This window comes from Mixophyes fleayi, chromosome 1 (assembly GCF_038048845.1).
Source record: "Mixophyes fleayi isolate aMixFle1 chromosome 1, aMixFle1.hap1, whole genome shotgun sequence".
In the NCBI taxonomy this organism is placed as follows: domain Eukaryota; kingdom Metazoa; phylum Chordata; class Amphibia; order Anura; family Limnodynastidae; genus Mixophyes; species Mixophyes fleayi.
The window spans coordinates 311,208,549-311,226,036 of NC_134402.1; the positions used below are offsets into that span (position 1 = coordinate 311,208,549).

Consider the following 17,488-nt stretch of genomic DNA (forward strand, 5'->3'; position numbering starts at 1 on the left):
CATATTTGATATGCTTTACTTAGCTTAGCTAATTATGTTTTATTTTACAGTGCAATTGAAAAACTCAACATACTTAAATAAAAATATGAACATATGAACATAAGAACTCTTATGAATATAAGAGTCTAATACTAATCCACAGCAGCATAATAAGAAATAGCAGAGCATATAGAAATATACAGAGCATATAGGAATAAACAGAGAATATAGCAATATGCAGAGCATATATAAAGAACATATAGAGATGAGTGAACTGGTTAGTACAAGTTTAAATATCAGTTTCATTCAACTGAATACTGGTAAGTCACATGATCCCTGGGAATGCTGATAAGTCACATGATCCCTGGGAATGCTGGGAAGTCACATGATCCCTGGGAATGCTGGGAAGTCACATGGTCCCACGATAAACACCATGGTTACATGGCAGACTGATTTCATTTTTATTGCTGTGACAGAAGAGACTGCGGTAGATTTACCAAAATCCCTAAAAAATGAAAAGTGGAGATATTGCACATGGCAACCCATTTTTCTAGAATTTACTAGATAAACATTAACTAGAAACTGATTGATTGTTATGGGCAGTAATGCCATAGAAACCACATCTTTGTTTTCATTTTCATTTTCTGACTTAAAAGATAAACTAAAGGAAATTGCTGTCTGGTTGTTTTCCTTACTGCACATTGAACTTTTTCAATTTGTCAGTCATATAACTCATACCCCTACACTGCCTCATACTTATTATCCTATAATTCTATTCTATTGTTTCAGTTATATTCAGGGGATTATCAGCCAACATGATTAGTCCCCAACAAAGTCACTGGAGAGTAGAAGAATTGATAAGGGAGAGGTGAGTGAGAGGAAGGGAGAAAGTTGGGATACCTACTGGGATATATATCATTTCTTGTTTGCCTGTTAGTTAGCCATTTTAGTTGCTAAAATGTAATGCAGATCATCTGTCCATTTTCTGAGATTTGAGAAACTATATCTTAAAAAATGGATCTCTATATTTAAGATTCATCCTGGTATTTGCTGTCAGTGTAGCCAAAATGTCATGTTTTTTTAATGTTTCAGTAATGGGATAACGGGGTATTTTTCCGTTTTTTTTGCAGCTGAAAATAGTAGTTTTTTTTTTTACAGTTTTATTTATTTAATTTTTTGCTTTTTTATTTAATATAGATGTAACATAATAATGTGGTCTGTAGTCAGGGTTGATATTTAATACTGTAATCGTTTTTATTTTTAGATAAAAGGGGAAATTTATGTGAAGTATTTTTTCAAATAAAATATTTACCTTCTTTAAATCCCTATAACATTTAGAATTATTTATTTTTGTTGTTTAAATATGGAGCTTACTAAAAGATGAAGAGTCAGTTAATCAGCTAAGCTTATTGATTTGTCAATGTGAAACAACCAAAGAAGATGATTTACATTATCAGACATTCAAATAGGAAAAATGAGGATCAAACAAGTGCATTTCTTTCTTGGCAGTGGCCAAACAACTGCACTGTATCTTTAAAAGGGCAATAAGGATAAAACTCAATCCTCATGCTTGATAACAGGATGAGGATGCCGGAAGAGAAAGTAAAGTAGATGCCATGGACCTCAACCCAAGAATTCAGAGGCAGAAAGATAGTGCAAACAAATTTGCAGCTTTCCTAAAAATAGTGTACCCGAAGGAAGTAGGTTAAAGTACTGTGTGTAAGGTAAATTAAAATATTTGACATACACCAATTAGACACAACATTAAAACTACTTATCTAATATCGTGTAGGTCCCCCTTGTGCCACGCAAACACCTCTGACCCATTGAGGCATCATAATCATCATCAGCGCCGTACAGAGAACTGACTCACATCAGCGCCTGACCCATTGAAGCGTACAGTCTAAATTCCCTAACGCACAAACACACAGAGAGAAAGAGAGATTAGGGTCAATTTGATAGGAGACACTAGAATGTTTTTGGACTGTGGGAGGAAACCGGAGCACCCGGAGGATACCCACGCAACCATGGGGAGTATATACAAACTCTACACAGATAAGGCCATGGTTGGAAATTGAGCTCTTGACCCCAGTGCTGTAAGGCAGAAGTGCTAACCACTATGCCACTGTGCTGCCGACTCCACACGACCTCTGAAGATGTCCCGTGGTATCTGGTACCATGATGATAGTAGCAGATCCTTTAACTCCTCTAAGTTGCGAGGTAGGTCTTCCATGGCTCGGACTTGTTTGTCCAGCACATCGCACAGATGCATATTCAGATTGAAATCTGAGAAACTTGGAGTCCAATTCAACACCTTCAACTCTTTTTCATGTTCCTCAAACCATTCCTGAACAATTTTTGCAGTGTGGCAGGGCACATTGTCCTGCTGAAAGAGTCCACTGCCATCTGGGAATATCGTTGCCATGAAGGAGTTTACTTGGTCTGCAACAATGTTTGGGTAGGTGGTACGTGTCAAAATAACATCCACATGAATGCCAGGACCCAAGTTTTCCAAGCACAACTTTGCCCACAGAATCACACTTCCTCCACTGGCTTGCCTTGTTCCAATAGTGCATCCTGGTGCCATCTCTTCCCCACGTAAACAACACATGCGCAGACGTCCACATGACGTAATAGAGAATCTGATGCATTTGACCATGCCACTTTCTTCCATTGCTTCATGGTCCAGTTCTGGTGCTCACAAACCCATTGTAGATGCTTTCAGCGATGGACAAGGGTCAGAAGCGGCACTCTAAATGGACTGCCGCTACGTAGCCCCATTTACAGCAGACTGCAATGCACTGTGTTTTGACACCTTTTCTATCATAACCAGCATTAACATTTTCAGCAACTTGTGCTACAGTAGCACTTCTGTGAGATTGGACCAGACAGGCTAGACATCGCTCCCCATGTGCATCAATGAGCCTTGGTCGTCCATAACTATGTTGCCAGTTCACCGGTTGTACTTCCTTGGACCACATTTGATAGGTACTAACCACTGCATATGGGAACACCTCACAAAACTTGTCATTTTGGAGATGCTCTGACCCAGTCATCTAGCCATCACAATTTGGTCCTTGTCAAAAGTCGCTCAGTTCCTTAGTTTTGCCATTTTTCCTGCTTCCAACACATCAACCTCAAGAACTGACTGTTCACTTGCTGCCTAATATATTCCACGCCTTGACAGGTGCCATAACGAGATAATCAATGCTATTCACTTTACTTGGTAATGGTTTTAATATTGTGGCTGATCAGTGTATAACAAGTGTGCGATAGTTCACAATAAGATACAAGAAGAAATGGCACACTGGACCCTCACGAGTGTTGTCTCACATCTTCCATGACGGCATGAGCCAACCTTCATAACCTTATATATACAGCTGCCAACAAGGATGATTGTGTGTTACATCTACCATGGTAAGAGTTTGCACACAACAATGTCTCCACAGAATTAAATCCAAACTGTCTAAAGGTTCCATCTTCTTTAGTTCATGATTAATATAAAAGATTTGTATATAATGTACACCAGATGATATCTTGTACCTACGAGATTACATAACATATTTCTAGCTTCCTCTCCACTATGATGGCGGAGTTGTGGACATAGAGGAGATTTTATCCACATCTGTGGTACTGTTCCAATATTTTACATTTTTGGAGGGAAATTCATGAAATGATTGAACAGTTATTATACAGTAAATTCAGACTGTCTCCTTGGCTCACTCTCTCATGCCTTCCTATTCCTGGTTTGAGTGCACATTCTGGTAAATGTGCATTACAAATTTTAAATACAGCCAAACGTTCTATAGCTATATATTGGAAGGATCCGTATCCTCATCCCACCCCCTCCAGCATGGTAAGAACAAGATTTGGTTTATTTCCTCTATGGAAAAAACTTTGTTAGCGCTATATATATATAAATGATGATGATGATGATGAACTAACAGGAAAGGCAGATAGATTTGATTCTATTTGGGAGCACTGGTTTGCATTCGACTCCCCCATACCTGCTACCCCATAATTATCTGGTAGGGGATTTCACTGTTTTGTGTGGAACTTTCACACAACAATGAATGAGTTCATCTGATCTTATTATAACAATTGAGTAGGCAATATATGGTTAGTGAAGCCTGGATAAATTACTCCTTCCCGCGCCCTCTCCCTCCCTTTTAACTCTTCACATTTTTCTAAAGTTAAAAATATAACAATTACACATCTTCAGTGTTTTCTCTATTTCATTATTATCTTTATTGAAATATTACTGTTAAACTATTGAACATTATGTATTTCTTATTTTAATATTCCTACAAGTTGTCATTTTAGAAATAAAAAGTACAAAAAATAAAAAAGTACAATAATTATTATGAAATTTAAGTATATTTTGACAAAAGATGCAGGCACATTTTAAAACACATTTTTATTTTATGGGCAAAAAATATTACACTTTATTTGAATCATGTTGCAGAGTCATGAAGGAAATGTGACTGTCAGGAACTCAGAAGGAACTTGGGAAAATCAGTCTTTATTTGTGAATAAGTGAGATGTCACTATTCTTCCACACTTGTTGCCCATATAAGGGTTTCCCTTGACCTTAGCTCTTTACCTGGTGTAGCATTGTGATTCTCTCAACCAATACATATTTTCTAGAGATGTTAACTATTAAACAGGATTAGCCATTTACTAAAGAATTCAGTAATTTCACTCAGATAATCAAAATTATTGCAGTTAGTCCAAAAGAGAACCGTTGTCATCGGGGTGGGCTCATAATGGGCACCTGGTGTTAGAGAGACAAGGGCTGTGACAAATGGGGATGGGTTCTCAGACTTAGTCCTTGCGACAAATGACTGTTACCCGCATTTCATCACACTAAGTTTGCACACCTAATAGCTTTCCCAAGTGGTAAATTAGGACACAATAGACCAGTGATAGACATCCTTATATACTTCAGGGGCTGTGCTGGCAGCCCTCTAGCCTTCAAGAGGGCCGCACATTACCCTAATTTCACTAAAAAGTTAAAACAATGAATTTAATAAAAGAAAGAGACACCTATCTTTACTAATATGTCAGTGGGCCTTTATAAACAAGTGCTACAAGTTACAACAAACAATTCTGACAATGAAGCAGGAAGAAGCTAGTGGTCACAGGTTGCCACCTGTTGCCCATTACTGCATTAGACCATGCCACTGATGTGCCCAAACAGAAAAAGTAAAAATAAAATAAAAACAATAATGTATTTTCAGCATGTGTTGACTCACCCACACATGGATAAACCCTTACACCTACTTTACCTGTCTGTGCATACAGGTATTTTACACCACTGTAGAGTTGGCTATGCTTGGTATGCTTCAATAGAAATATTTTATTATACAATGTTCCTTATTATAATCATGTCAGATCTTGATTTAATCACCCATATTTGATATGTTTTACTTAGCCTAGTCAATTATGTTTTATTTCACAATGCAATAGAAAATTATTAAAACATACTGAAATAAAAATATGAACAATTTTACTCTTCATTTTGATGAGCCTAATGCTAATCCACAGCAGAATCAGAAATATACAGATCATATAGAAATATACAGAACACATAGACATGAGTGAACTGTTTAATACAGCAATCAGTTGAATCAACTGAATGCTGGTAAGTCACATGATCCCTGAGAATGCTGGGAAGTCACATGATCCCTGGGAATGCTGGTAAGTCACATGATCCCTGAGAGTGCTGGGAAGTCACATGATCCCTGGGAATGCTGGGAAGTCACATGATCCCTGGAAATGCTGGGAAGTCACATGGTCCCATAATAAACACCATGGTTACATGGTAGACTGATCTCATTTTTAATGTTGTGACAGAAGAGACTGTGGTAGATGTATCACATCTTCTAAATTGGAAAAGTGGAAGTGTTGCACATGGCAACATATTTTCCAGAAGTTACTAGATAAATGATAACTGTGCTGCCTCACATCTTCCATATTGGAAGGTGCCAGACTTCGTGACCCTTTTCTATGTGACCTCTCATTGCAGAAAAATAGAAACAGTTTGTTATTTCTTTGTTTAGTTGACCCATATACTTTTCAATCTGTTTTTGAGACTACTAATGGATAGATAAACCCCTGCTGCTGCTACAATCTCAAGTTATTGCAAATGACAAAATGCTACCCACTATCTTTTTTTCAGGGAATAACCTTATTAACACATGCTTGCCAGCTTGGGCAAGCTGGTTTCCGGGAGATCCGGGGGGAGATGGGTGTATATGGGCGGGGCTCTGGAAATCATGTAATTGACCCCGCCCCCTAAATTACATCACACAGTTAGCCAATTACATCAGTTGGTGGGGCGATGAACGAATTGCATCATAAGCTCCGCCCCCATTACTAAACTAATGGGCGGCCAGGAACCAGGAGGTTTGCCTGCTCTCCTGGGAGTCCGTGAGGACTCCCAGAAATTCGGGAGTCTCCCGGACACCCTGGAAGAGTAGGCAACTATGTATTAACAATATTTTAATATCTATTTTCAGGTGTGTGGCAATGTAAGGGCTGCAAAGAGATGGTGAGGTAATCAACAATGGCATTATAAATGACATTACAGACATAGAAACGCATTTCAGAAGTAATTATTATATAATAAAAAGCATATATATTGTAATATATGGTAGTAAATACAGTTTTACATTTCTTTATTATGGAGTCATTTGAATGGAGGTTTGAGCATGTGACTGTTGCTCCAATAATTAATCGAGTGGATGGGTGGACAAATAGAGATTTTTTTTTATATTGTATCACATTTCAGCTACATTTTAGTAATTTCCCTGCACAATGGGGGCACACAGAAACAGATCGATGACAAGAATGGCCACATGGAAATGAATATGTCTAAAGTCAGCCATGGTCACTTGTTGTCACACTGCTATAAAGCGTACACTATAAAACCCTGAATATACAGTAGTATTGTAAATAAATAATTGTTAACCCCTTGTGTCAGTGTTTTATTTAATTATTTAATATTGTATGTTAGTGTAAAAGGAGAAGGATACTTGTCACTCCGATTCCATTATCTGATTTCCTTCTTAGTCTTCTGCCTTGCAAGATATACATTTTCTTCATTCCCGAGTCTGCTTCTATTTCTTATAACTCTATGCTTTTATAATAGATGCTACATCATTTGAGGACCCAATTGGCTTCCTTTTCCTTCTGCTTTTCCTAGCCTGTTTAATACAAATGTCTGTTGCTTTTAATATTGTACTGTTTACTCTACTGTATTTACTCCTAACTCTAGGCTGCTATAAGTCAAATCAAATGTGCTAATTACTAAATAAGTCTGTGCAGTCATAGGGTTCCATTACATCACAATATGTCTATTATGTCAAAGACTGTTCATAGACTACTGTTAATTTGTCAGAAATATATTTGACAGAGAGCAGAAGATTTTGGTGTTCCTAGGTAAACTAACGAAAAAGGTGTCCTACTAGCTAGCAGAAAGTTGTAAGTAATGTAAATTCTCCACTTCTCATGCTCTATATTCTTTGATCACACCACAAAGCATTATAAACACTTCTAGCTTCTACTGAAACTAAACCAATGCATCAAAACACATATTTTATTTTACATTTTTTTAATGACATTTTTAATGAAGAAATGGTACTAACAAGATACACAAACAAATATTTACAATAAAAATATATCATATCTTAAAGTTATGTTTAAATTGTATTTAAATAAAGAAGGAATGGGATGTGACAAAGGGATGTAAAGTGGGACAGTGCAGGGTGCGATTTAAGTAATTGTTTAGCATATATTAACAGATAACCTGCAGACATAAGGTTTTTAGCGTTCAAAAATTAAAAAAACAAAACAAATAAAACACTCCTTAGTTATCATGGCAGAGATACTGTTAAGTCCGTTATGAGACCCCAAAGAAGGGAGGTACATTCTGTGGTTACGATGGAGGAGCTTTTTTTCATAGCTTGCATTCATAAAGAATGTTAAGAATAATGGGCCCATATCTGTGCAAATTTATGTGGTTTATCGTATATAAAGAACGTAATACCACCCAATACTACAAAATATGCTTTGAGTGAAATTATTTTTAAGTTAAATTGAATAAAGTAGTAAGCAGGCAATGAAGGGTTAGGTTAGTCATAGGGGAGCATTGCAGACTGAAATCTCAGAACTATAACATATGAAGAACACTGAGAGGTCTGGCTTCACCAGCACATTCACAAATTCCTTCCTTTCTTTCAGGTCTACATGTCTGCAAGTGAGGAGAGCTTGGAGGCCTATGCTAGGCGGTACAGGAGCTGTCTTACGAGACAGGTAACTGTTTTAATTTTTAAGATTGTGTCTCATGCCTCAGATATGTCACTGGTTTCTACTGAATTGAAAGCTTAATTTTAGCTCAGTCTATAGTTCAAATAAAGTGTCAGCTTCCTTGGTGTGTAGGTAACGTTTTAAACTAAAGACCATTAATGAAAGAAATTGTTATATTAACATTAATGGGAGTAGAACACATGTGAAATGTATATGCAGCGTAATTTATAACTGCCACATAGATGGTGAAAAGGTTCAGCCATGATAGAAGGAAAGGCTACGAGTGTAGGTATTATTCCCACTAAAAAACGCTACTTTATTATATAATTTAAATTATTTCATTTATTTGGAGTTTTTAAATATTTCTCGCTGTTTTTAAACTTTCAAACTCCCTGTTTTCTGCCAGCTACAGTGTCTGACCAGCTCTCCTTCCAGTCTTCACAGTCATGCATAGACATGACTACAGATTGTGTATGCAACCACAAAGGAGCAAAAATGCTCACTCTTACCTAATATAACACTAGAAATGAGACTTTACTGTGCAAATGGCGAGAAGACCTCCCAGAACTAGAGGAGAGCAGCAGAGTGACTTGGGGAAAGGATCCCTCTTTAGTCAGGTCCAGTTTGTTAAGACTGATGTGTTGCTGGACTGTCAGAATAGGGGCAACAGGCCTTAAAATATAGTCTAATAATATGTGCACAACCATAGGCAAACCTGGGGGGGGAGGGGGGGTCTAATGCCTGGAAACCACCCTCCAAGCCTGGGGCACTGTATAATGAGGTGGCTGGACCCTGCTCCCGCTTCACACAACTCTGCTTGAAAAGGGAGAATGCGTGCACCTAACAATGGTGCACGCAGCATTGCCCATATATTTTATGGGAATAGGAAGAGTTGGAGAGCAGCCAAGCACTGTCTAAATTATAGCCACGCTCCCATGCATACTGGTCACGCCCACTGGCGACGTGGTGTGGAAACCCCCCGTCTACAAATCCTGCGTTTGCCCCTGACAACTTCAGTATTTATTATATTGTAAATGAATGAATGTATTAATTATTTTGAGAATAGGGCAACATACTTATCCACACAATAATATAGGGGTTGTTCATTGAATAATATTCTTTAACATTTTTCTATAGCTATTATTGCCGTTGTTTATAAAGAATGAATTATTGTAAGTAACTGATGATGACCAAATGTCTTAGGCAATTATGTGATAGAAAACCTAACATATCATTTTTTGTGATTGAAGAGTAGGTCTAATACTTTATATGCTCTGAGATCACCCCTGAGATCAGTGGGAAAGTATATGAAAGAAGAACAGAACCAATGGAGTCATTACATGGAAGTAGGGAACAGGCAGTGCAATGAAAGTATAAGGGTTTTTTGATGGGTTAAGTTAAATGGAAGAAATGTTAGGGGCAAGCAATGAAGGGTTAAACATTTAGCAGCCAATCAGATTCTAGTTATACTTTTCTACATAAATGATAACTAGAATCTGATTGGTTGCTATGGGCAATGGACTTAACTTTTTAGAAGTCTTGATTCATCTACCCCTGTGTATTATATTATGTGTTTTCAAGTTCGCTCAGTATAAACCATTATTCACAGAGTAACCAATTTTCTCTCTATTCTAAGACGAGCAGCTCACAAGTTACCATCCCAGATAGACCAACTTACTGCTATAGAGACAACACGGTCTGCTCGAGTAAACAGGTATTTTTTTTCTGTTACCTTAGTCTTCTTATTTATCTCCCCACCTCACATTTTGGGTATCACCAGCACATTTACAAATTACTTCCTTATCATTAGCAGCCCCATGTAACATAGAGCAATGAGGCTAAATTATAATTTGTTGCACTCTATGATTTGTGCACTTAAATGTTCATTAATAAATCAGTAAGATAGAAAGTCTGACAGAAAGAGGTATGAAGCTACAATATCATGGTTACACAGTGTCTGTCTTCTGTTGTACAGTGCTTGTGTTAGAGAATCCTGATTCAACATGTCCAACATAAGCAATCACTCACAGCTTGATTAATTTGCTGACTCCACTTAGACAAGTCTCTCGGAATAGCATCTAGATACAAATGTCCCTTTGTCTACTTGTCAGGTCTACATGTCTGAAAGTAAGGAGAGCCTGGTGGCCTATGCTAGGAGGTACAGGAGCTGTCTTATGAGAGAGGTAATAATGTTAGGTTTTAAGATTGTGTCTCATGCCTCAGATATGTCACTGGTTTCTATTGAATTAAAAGCTTAATTTTACTTCACTCTTAGCAAAAAAAAGTAGCAGCTTTCTTGGTGTGTAGGTAAATGTAAAAGTGAAACTAAAGGCCATTAATGAAACAATTTGTTATACTAACAAGCTTGGGTGTAGAAAACATGTGAAATGTATATGCAGCGTAATTTATAACTGAAACATACGTGGTGAAAAGGTTGAGACATGATAGAAGTAAAGGCTAGGAGTGTAGGTATCTTTTCCACTAAAAACCGCTGCTTTATTATTTAATTTAATATAATTTTATAACCCTTTATTTTTTATTTGGAGATTTTAAATATTACTTGCCTTTTTTATTTTTTCAAACTCCTGTTTTCTCCCAGCTACAGCTACAGAGTCTGACCAGCTCTTCTTCCAGTCTTTACAGTCATGCATGGACATGACTACAGATTGTGTATGCAACCACAGAGGAGCAGAAATGCTCACTGTCACCTAATTTAACACTAGAAATGAGCCTTTACTGTGCAAATGGCGAGAAGACCTCCCAGACCTAGAGGAGAGCAGCAGAGTGACTTGGGGAAAGGATCCCTCTTTAGTCAGGTCCAGTTTGTTAAGACTGATGTGTTGCTGGACTGTCAGAATAGGGGCAACGGGCCTTAAAATATAGTCTAATAATATGTGCACAACTTCAGTATATATTATATTGTAAATTAATGAATGTATTAATTATTTTGAGAACAGGGCAACATACTTATCCAGACAATAATATAGGGGTTGTTCATTGAATAATATTCTTTAACATTTTTCTATGGCAATAATTGTACTTGTTTATAAAGAATGATTTATTGTAAGTAACTGATAATGACCAAATGTCATAGGCAATTATGTGATAGAAAACCAAACATATATATTTTTGGAGATTGAAGAGTAGGTCTAATACTTTATATGCTCTGAAATCACCCCTGAGATCAGTGGGAAGGTATGTGAAAGAAGAACAAAACCAATGGAGTCATTACATGGAAGTAGGGAACAGGCAGTGCAATAAAAGTTTAAGGGTTTTTTGATGTGTTGAGTTAAACGAAAGAAATGTTATTGGACAAGCAATGAAGGGTTAAACATTTAGCAACCAATCAGATTCTAGTTATGCTTTTCTACATAAATGATAACTAGAATCTGATTGGTTGCTATGGGCAACTTTTTAAAAGTCTTGATTCATCTACCCCTGTGTATTATATTATGTGTTTTCAACTTTACTCAGTATAAACCATTGTTCACAGAGTAACCAATTTTCTCTCTCTTCTAAGACGAGCAGCTCACAAGTTACCTACCCAGATAGTCCAACTTACTGTAGTAGAGACAACATGGTCTGCTCAAGTAAACCGGTATTTTGTTCTGTTACATTTGTCTTCTTCTTCAACTTCCCACCTCACACTGTGGGTATCACCAGCACATTCACAAATTCCTTTCTTATCATTAGCAGCCCCATGTAACATAGAGCAATGAGGCTAAATTATGATTCGTTGCACTCTATAATTTGTGCACTCAAATGTTCATTAATAAATCAGTAAGATAGAAAGTCTGACAGAAAGAGGTATGACGCTACAATATCATGGATACACAGTGTCTGTCTTCTGTTGAACAGTGCTCGTGTTAGAGAATCCTGATTCAACATGTCCAACATAACAATCCCTTATGGCTTGACTAACTTACTCACTCCTCTGAGACAAGTCTCTCAGAATAGTATCCAGATACAAATGTCCCTCTGTCTACTTGTCAGGTCTACATGTCTGGAAGTGAGGAGAGCCTGGTGGCCTATGCTAGGAGGTACAGGAGCTGTCTCTAGTTGGAAAGTCTCAGAAAAAAATTAGTTTAGAAGCCTTCCAATCAGTCTCTTAAACACTTTATTTCATAATCCGGTATATGATTAAAACAAACATTAAATCTCTGTCTTAGTAATTATACATATGTTCTAGAAGAATAGGAAGTATGGGAAATTGATAGGCATTAATTCAGTGAAACTTATAGGAAACATACAAGATGCAAAACCAGATGATGTCTTGGTTTTGCACCAGTGAGCCGAGAAAGATTGTCCTGTGCACATCCAGATGCACTCCTACTCTCCAGTCTCTGGAGATGCTTCCACAAACTAGAAGTGCACCTTGGGGTCCTGGAGGCGGTATGCTCTGAAGAGACACACTGTGCAAAATGTAAACATTACATAAAAAGACCACCTTCTACCTCTTTATATCCACACCTTTCGTTAAATCAATCAATCTCTTCAGTCTGCTTGGTTTAGCCTACTATATGGCTTTAGTTACTCATAAGAGTGAAGGGACATAAGGCTTGTTGTTATTACGTATGGCACTTTGGTTGCTTAGAAGCTTTGTATTACATTGGATAATATGTGGCTCCTCCAAAGCCCAACAGCATAATATGCTAGTGAATTGATAGGTGTAATATTGTGTCAGTACAATAAATGTCTGCCTCCACTATGTGCATGTGATGGGTACACAATAATATGATTTCTAATTATACTATTTCAGTAAATACTCAGGTAACAGAAAATTTGCTTCAATCCTAATACAAAAATGGATTTTAACAAAAAGCATGTAAACATTTTACTTTGGACATAGTTCAAATCTGCCAATTACCTGATTTTCAAATGGCTTCACCCATGATAGACAGAAGAGTTGAGACTATAGACATCTTATACATTCAAGATCACTGTCTTCAATTCAATTAGCATTCAAATTCTAATATACAGTATAAGTAAATATTTGATATTTTCTTTGGGCTATTCTCTAGTATATGTTGCAGGGTTTTGGTTTTCAAGCTCTACTCCCAGCATGAGCTAACTAACTATCTCTCCGGCCTGGTGTAATAGGGTCACACAGAGGAGAAGACGGTGATAGCCAATGGGAAGGCAAGGAAAAAAAACAAGGACACATCTTCCATCGATATAAAGGTGCAGACCCTTACTTGGAAGTAAATAATTATTGTGATTTGAATATGTTATAAAGGCTTTAAAATAATCAGATCTAATAATGCGTGTATAATATCATTATTTATTAGATAATGCAGACCAGATATTTGTACCCTCTGTTTCTCCTTCATCCACTCTGGGGGACACTGCTATAAGGTTGTATGAGGGCGCATATAGTTGACACCTAAATAGTTAACAACTAAGTTTGCTGCTGACTCCTCCCCTCTGCAACCCCACATACCTCAGTTTTGTTTAAGTGCACAAGGAGTTGGGGTGTGTTTAGTACTGCTTGGCAGTACTTGCTGTTTAGTTTAGGTTTTATTATTTTTCTTTTCTATTCTAGTAATAATAGGTAAGGATAAGTGTTGATTAACATTTTTTTCCTCTTAAGTTTCTAATGGAATTATATTCCGTTTTTTTTTTTTTTAAAAAAATAAAAGAACACCAACAGAAGAATCTTTAGACTGCGGGTAGTGACAGCGCTATGCGTCTGTCATTGCATTGTCCCAACGGGTCCGGAACTGCCACGGACAGAGAGCGCTCCACCATGTTGGGAGATGCCAAGTCCCCGGCTGAGGCGGAGGGGGGAAACTTGGATCTCATAGAGCCCTAGGAAGGATTCCGAATAGGCATTGATACAGGAGCACAATGCAGTGTGGCAGCCTGGGCTGATAGAGGCTTCCCCTGGGTGTTTCAACCATCAGACAGTAGGGAGTGAGTGAGAGATTCTCCGGCTGTCAGTGGTATGCTCCAGAGTGGTAGATATTCGCACCTCTTCCTGTCATCACAGTCGGATACAGCACCTCAGAAAGTTCTACTGCTGCAGGCTTCGCCTCAGAATTCCTCCTTGTGTCAGCTAAGTAACCCATAGCGGATATATATTAAAAAAAAAGAAAAGAAAAGAAAAACACCAGTGCTGGGAGTGTAACGGAGACCCCCCTGCTGATTGGTGCACTCCAAAGGTGGGAAAATTCAGCTAGAGTCTACCTCAGAGGACTTCTGACTGAAATAGTGGAGAATCCATCAGTTGCTGGCTTCCCTTCCTTGACAGCTGCACTAAGTACGCCAATGGGGGAACTTATTTATGATATAAGTCAGCAGAGTTATATATATATATATATATATATATATATATATATATATATATATATATATGTTTGTTTATGTATATATACGTGTTTACAAAAGGCTAAACTCTATCTGCACTTAGTTGAATTTTCACAATATCTTCCACTTTTACATTATTATTACCACAGATATTTGTATTACTGTCTTGAGGCTATTAGCCAGAGTCAGAACTAGTAATTACTTTACTGTATTTTTCTCTGTATTTCTTTAAAAAAAAACAACAACAACAAGAAAAACAAAAGAAATACAATGTCTTATAAGAACAAGAATTCTTGTTCACAATGCTCTTTCAGATTATCTGTGGGGTAAATAGACCAGAGCTGTTTGTGCTCAGTGTGAAATGGTCCTCAGCAGCTAAGTACTCCTCTGGGGAATAACTAGTTAATGAAGCAGTTTTACCTCACAGACACTGATCAGCAGTATATACTGTGTGTGACTGACAGGCTGCTCTCTATCAGTGGTATACTGTGTGTGACTGACAGGCTGCTCTCTATCTGCTGCTACTGATCAGCAGTATATACTGTGTGTGACTGACAGGCTGCTCTCTATCTGCTGCTACTGATCAGCAGTATATACTGTGTGTGACTGACAGGCTGTTCTCTATCTGCTGCTACTGATCAGCAGTATATACTGTGTGTGACTGACAGGCTGCTCTCTTTCTGCTGCCACTGATCAGCAATATTCTATGTGTAACTGACAGGCTGCTCTCTATCAGCAGTAGACTGTGTTTGTCTGACAGGTTGCATTCTATCTGCAGGTACTCTGCCATAGACATGGTTCTGGAGGGATGAGTACCTTATATCAGTTGTGCCTTACACATATCTGTACAAATAGAATATTTACTAATTCCTTCACATAGTTATCAAATTATTGTTGAGATTCTTCTATTGTGAGGATTATTCTATTATATATATTAACACAGGATTGTGTTGGGGACAACTCTGGTTTTATCCCTGTAGAGTTAGAAGATATGTATGTGTATTTATATAAACATTTAATGCTATATATACGCTCTTAACTGAAACTTTTTATCTGTTTGGTCCGGAACTGGACAGTATGATTAGCCAGGCAACCAGAGGTAAAAGTTCATTCCTGCCAGTGATTGTCCCTAAATCACGATCTCCATGTTTTCGGTCTTTTTGGAAATCCTTTCTTGTGAACATGAGTTACTAAGTTCAGTCCGCCAATAGAGGTAGACTCCTTGCAACTCGAGGACAGTCGCAAACGTGTAGAGATGTTTACTCCAGAAGGCGTCCAAATCCCAATATCATAAAAAATGTAAAAAAAATACTAATCCGCATGACGGGACCTTCCTCTCCTCGCAACTGCAGAGGTAGGGGGTCACCTACAATTATTCAAATATCTGTGGGCGGCTTCCACCTAAGATATTTGGATCTTGGGGATCATGTCCAGAGTGGCAGAAACACCAGGGGCTTTTTTCAAACCTGTTCTTGGTGCCCAAACAGGAAGGTTCATTTCGATCAATTCCATACCTCAAGGGGGCTAAACCAACATCTACGAGTAGACAAGTTCCGGATGGGATCAGTCCTTTGTTTTTACAGTAGGAAGCTACCAATATCAATTCAGGGCTTTCCCCTTTGGCTTTCCACAGCCCAGAGTGTTTTCACAAAGATTATGGCGGTAATGGCAGAACGTTTACGTGCCTTAGAAGAAAACATTATTCCGCATTTGGACTATTTTCTCCTCAAAGACTTATCAGGTCCTTTTCTCTATTAGAGACCCTGTCTATTCAAATTCTGGAGCAACACGGTTGAATAATCAATTTTTCCAGATCCCAATTGATGCCATCACAGAGGATGAGGTTTCTAGGATTAATAATGAACACCACTTTTCAGAAGATCTTTTTCCAGAACCATCTCTACAGATTCCTACAACTCTCTGTACGGTTAATTCTGAGTCAACCTGGTCCTTCCATGCGCTTGGGCATGATGATTCTAAGGTTGATGGTATCGATGTTTGAAACCCTCCCATACGGTGGTTTCCACTGTCGTACATTCCAGTGGAATCTACTAAGACAATGGTCATGTTCCCCTTTCTCATCTGGAGACCCAACGAATCAGACTCTCCAGGAAGACTCGACAACCTCTTGTTCAAGAGCTTTTGATGATGGGCTGATCTTTTGTCCTGTGGTCTTGGATTCTGGTGACCACATATGCCAGTCTGAAGGGCAGGGGAGCTGTTGTTCTCCAACTTCGTTTCCAGGGTCTTTGGACAGACGGGAGGCGCTTTGTATCATAGATGTTCACGAGCTAAGAGCCTTGCTGTTAGCCTTTCAGGGAGCTCAGTCCCTCCTTCAAGGAAAACCATTCCACCTCCAATCGTTCAATGTCCTTGCAGTGGCATATGTAAATCGCCAAGGAGGAACAAGAAGCGCAGGAGCTATGCAGGTAGCCCAACAGGTCTTCTTGTGGGTGGAGAAATTTGTTCCAGCGATTTCGGCAGTGTTTTTTCCTGGAGTGAACAACTAGAAGTGGATTATCTCAGCAGGCATGCAATTCTTCTGGGAACTGCATCCTCAGGTTTTTCAGGAGTTAGTCTAGAAATTGGGCCTGGCAGATCTGGTTCTGATAGCATCCAGACACAATCACTAGATTCCAAGATTCTGCTCAAGAACTAGAGTTTCTCTGGCTGTGGTGGTGGAGGTAATGTCCATGAGGTGGGACTCCTGTTTAGGATATCACTTTTCACCAATTCCGATGATTCCGTGGGTTATAAGACGAGTACTGATGGAAGGTTTTCCGATCATTCTGGTGGCAGCGAATTGGCTCGGTTGGCTCTGATTCGCTAACATCTTGCTACTGGTGGAAGGATCAGGCTGGGCTTTTCCTCTCAGGCCCGATCTTTTCAGTCA

At 38.4% G+C, this 17,488-nt stretch overlaps 1 protein-coding gene across 11 annotated transcripts in view; it reads left to right on the forward strand.

Annotated features, from left to right (window-relative positions):
• The window catches only part of LOC142158068 (uncharacterized), a 225,462-nt gene that overhangs the window by 67,391 nt on the left and 140,583 nt on the right, over positions 1–17,488 (forward strand). For 10 of the 11 annotated variants that reach the window (XM_075211679.1, XM_075211686.1, XM_075211762.1 and 7 more), the window contains 2 exons: positions 9,926–10,003; positions 10,401–10,472. In XM_075211679.1, the coding sequence (XP_075067780.1) occupies positions 9,926–10,003; positions 10,401–10,472 (150 nt within the window). Of the gene's footprint in view, positions 1–9,925; positions 10,004–10,400; positions 10,473–11,809; positions 11,888–13,389; positions 13,471–17,488 lie in introns of all 11 variants that reach the window. The other variant, XM_075211754.1, reaches the window with a different exon arrangement.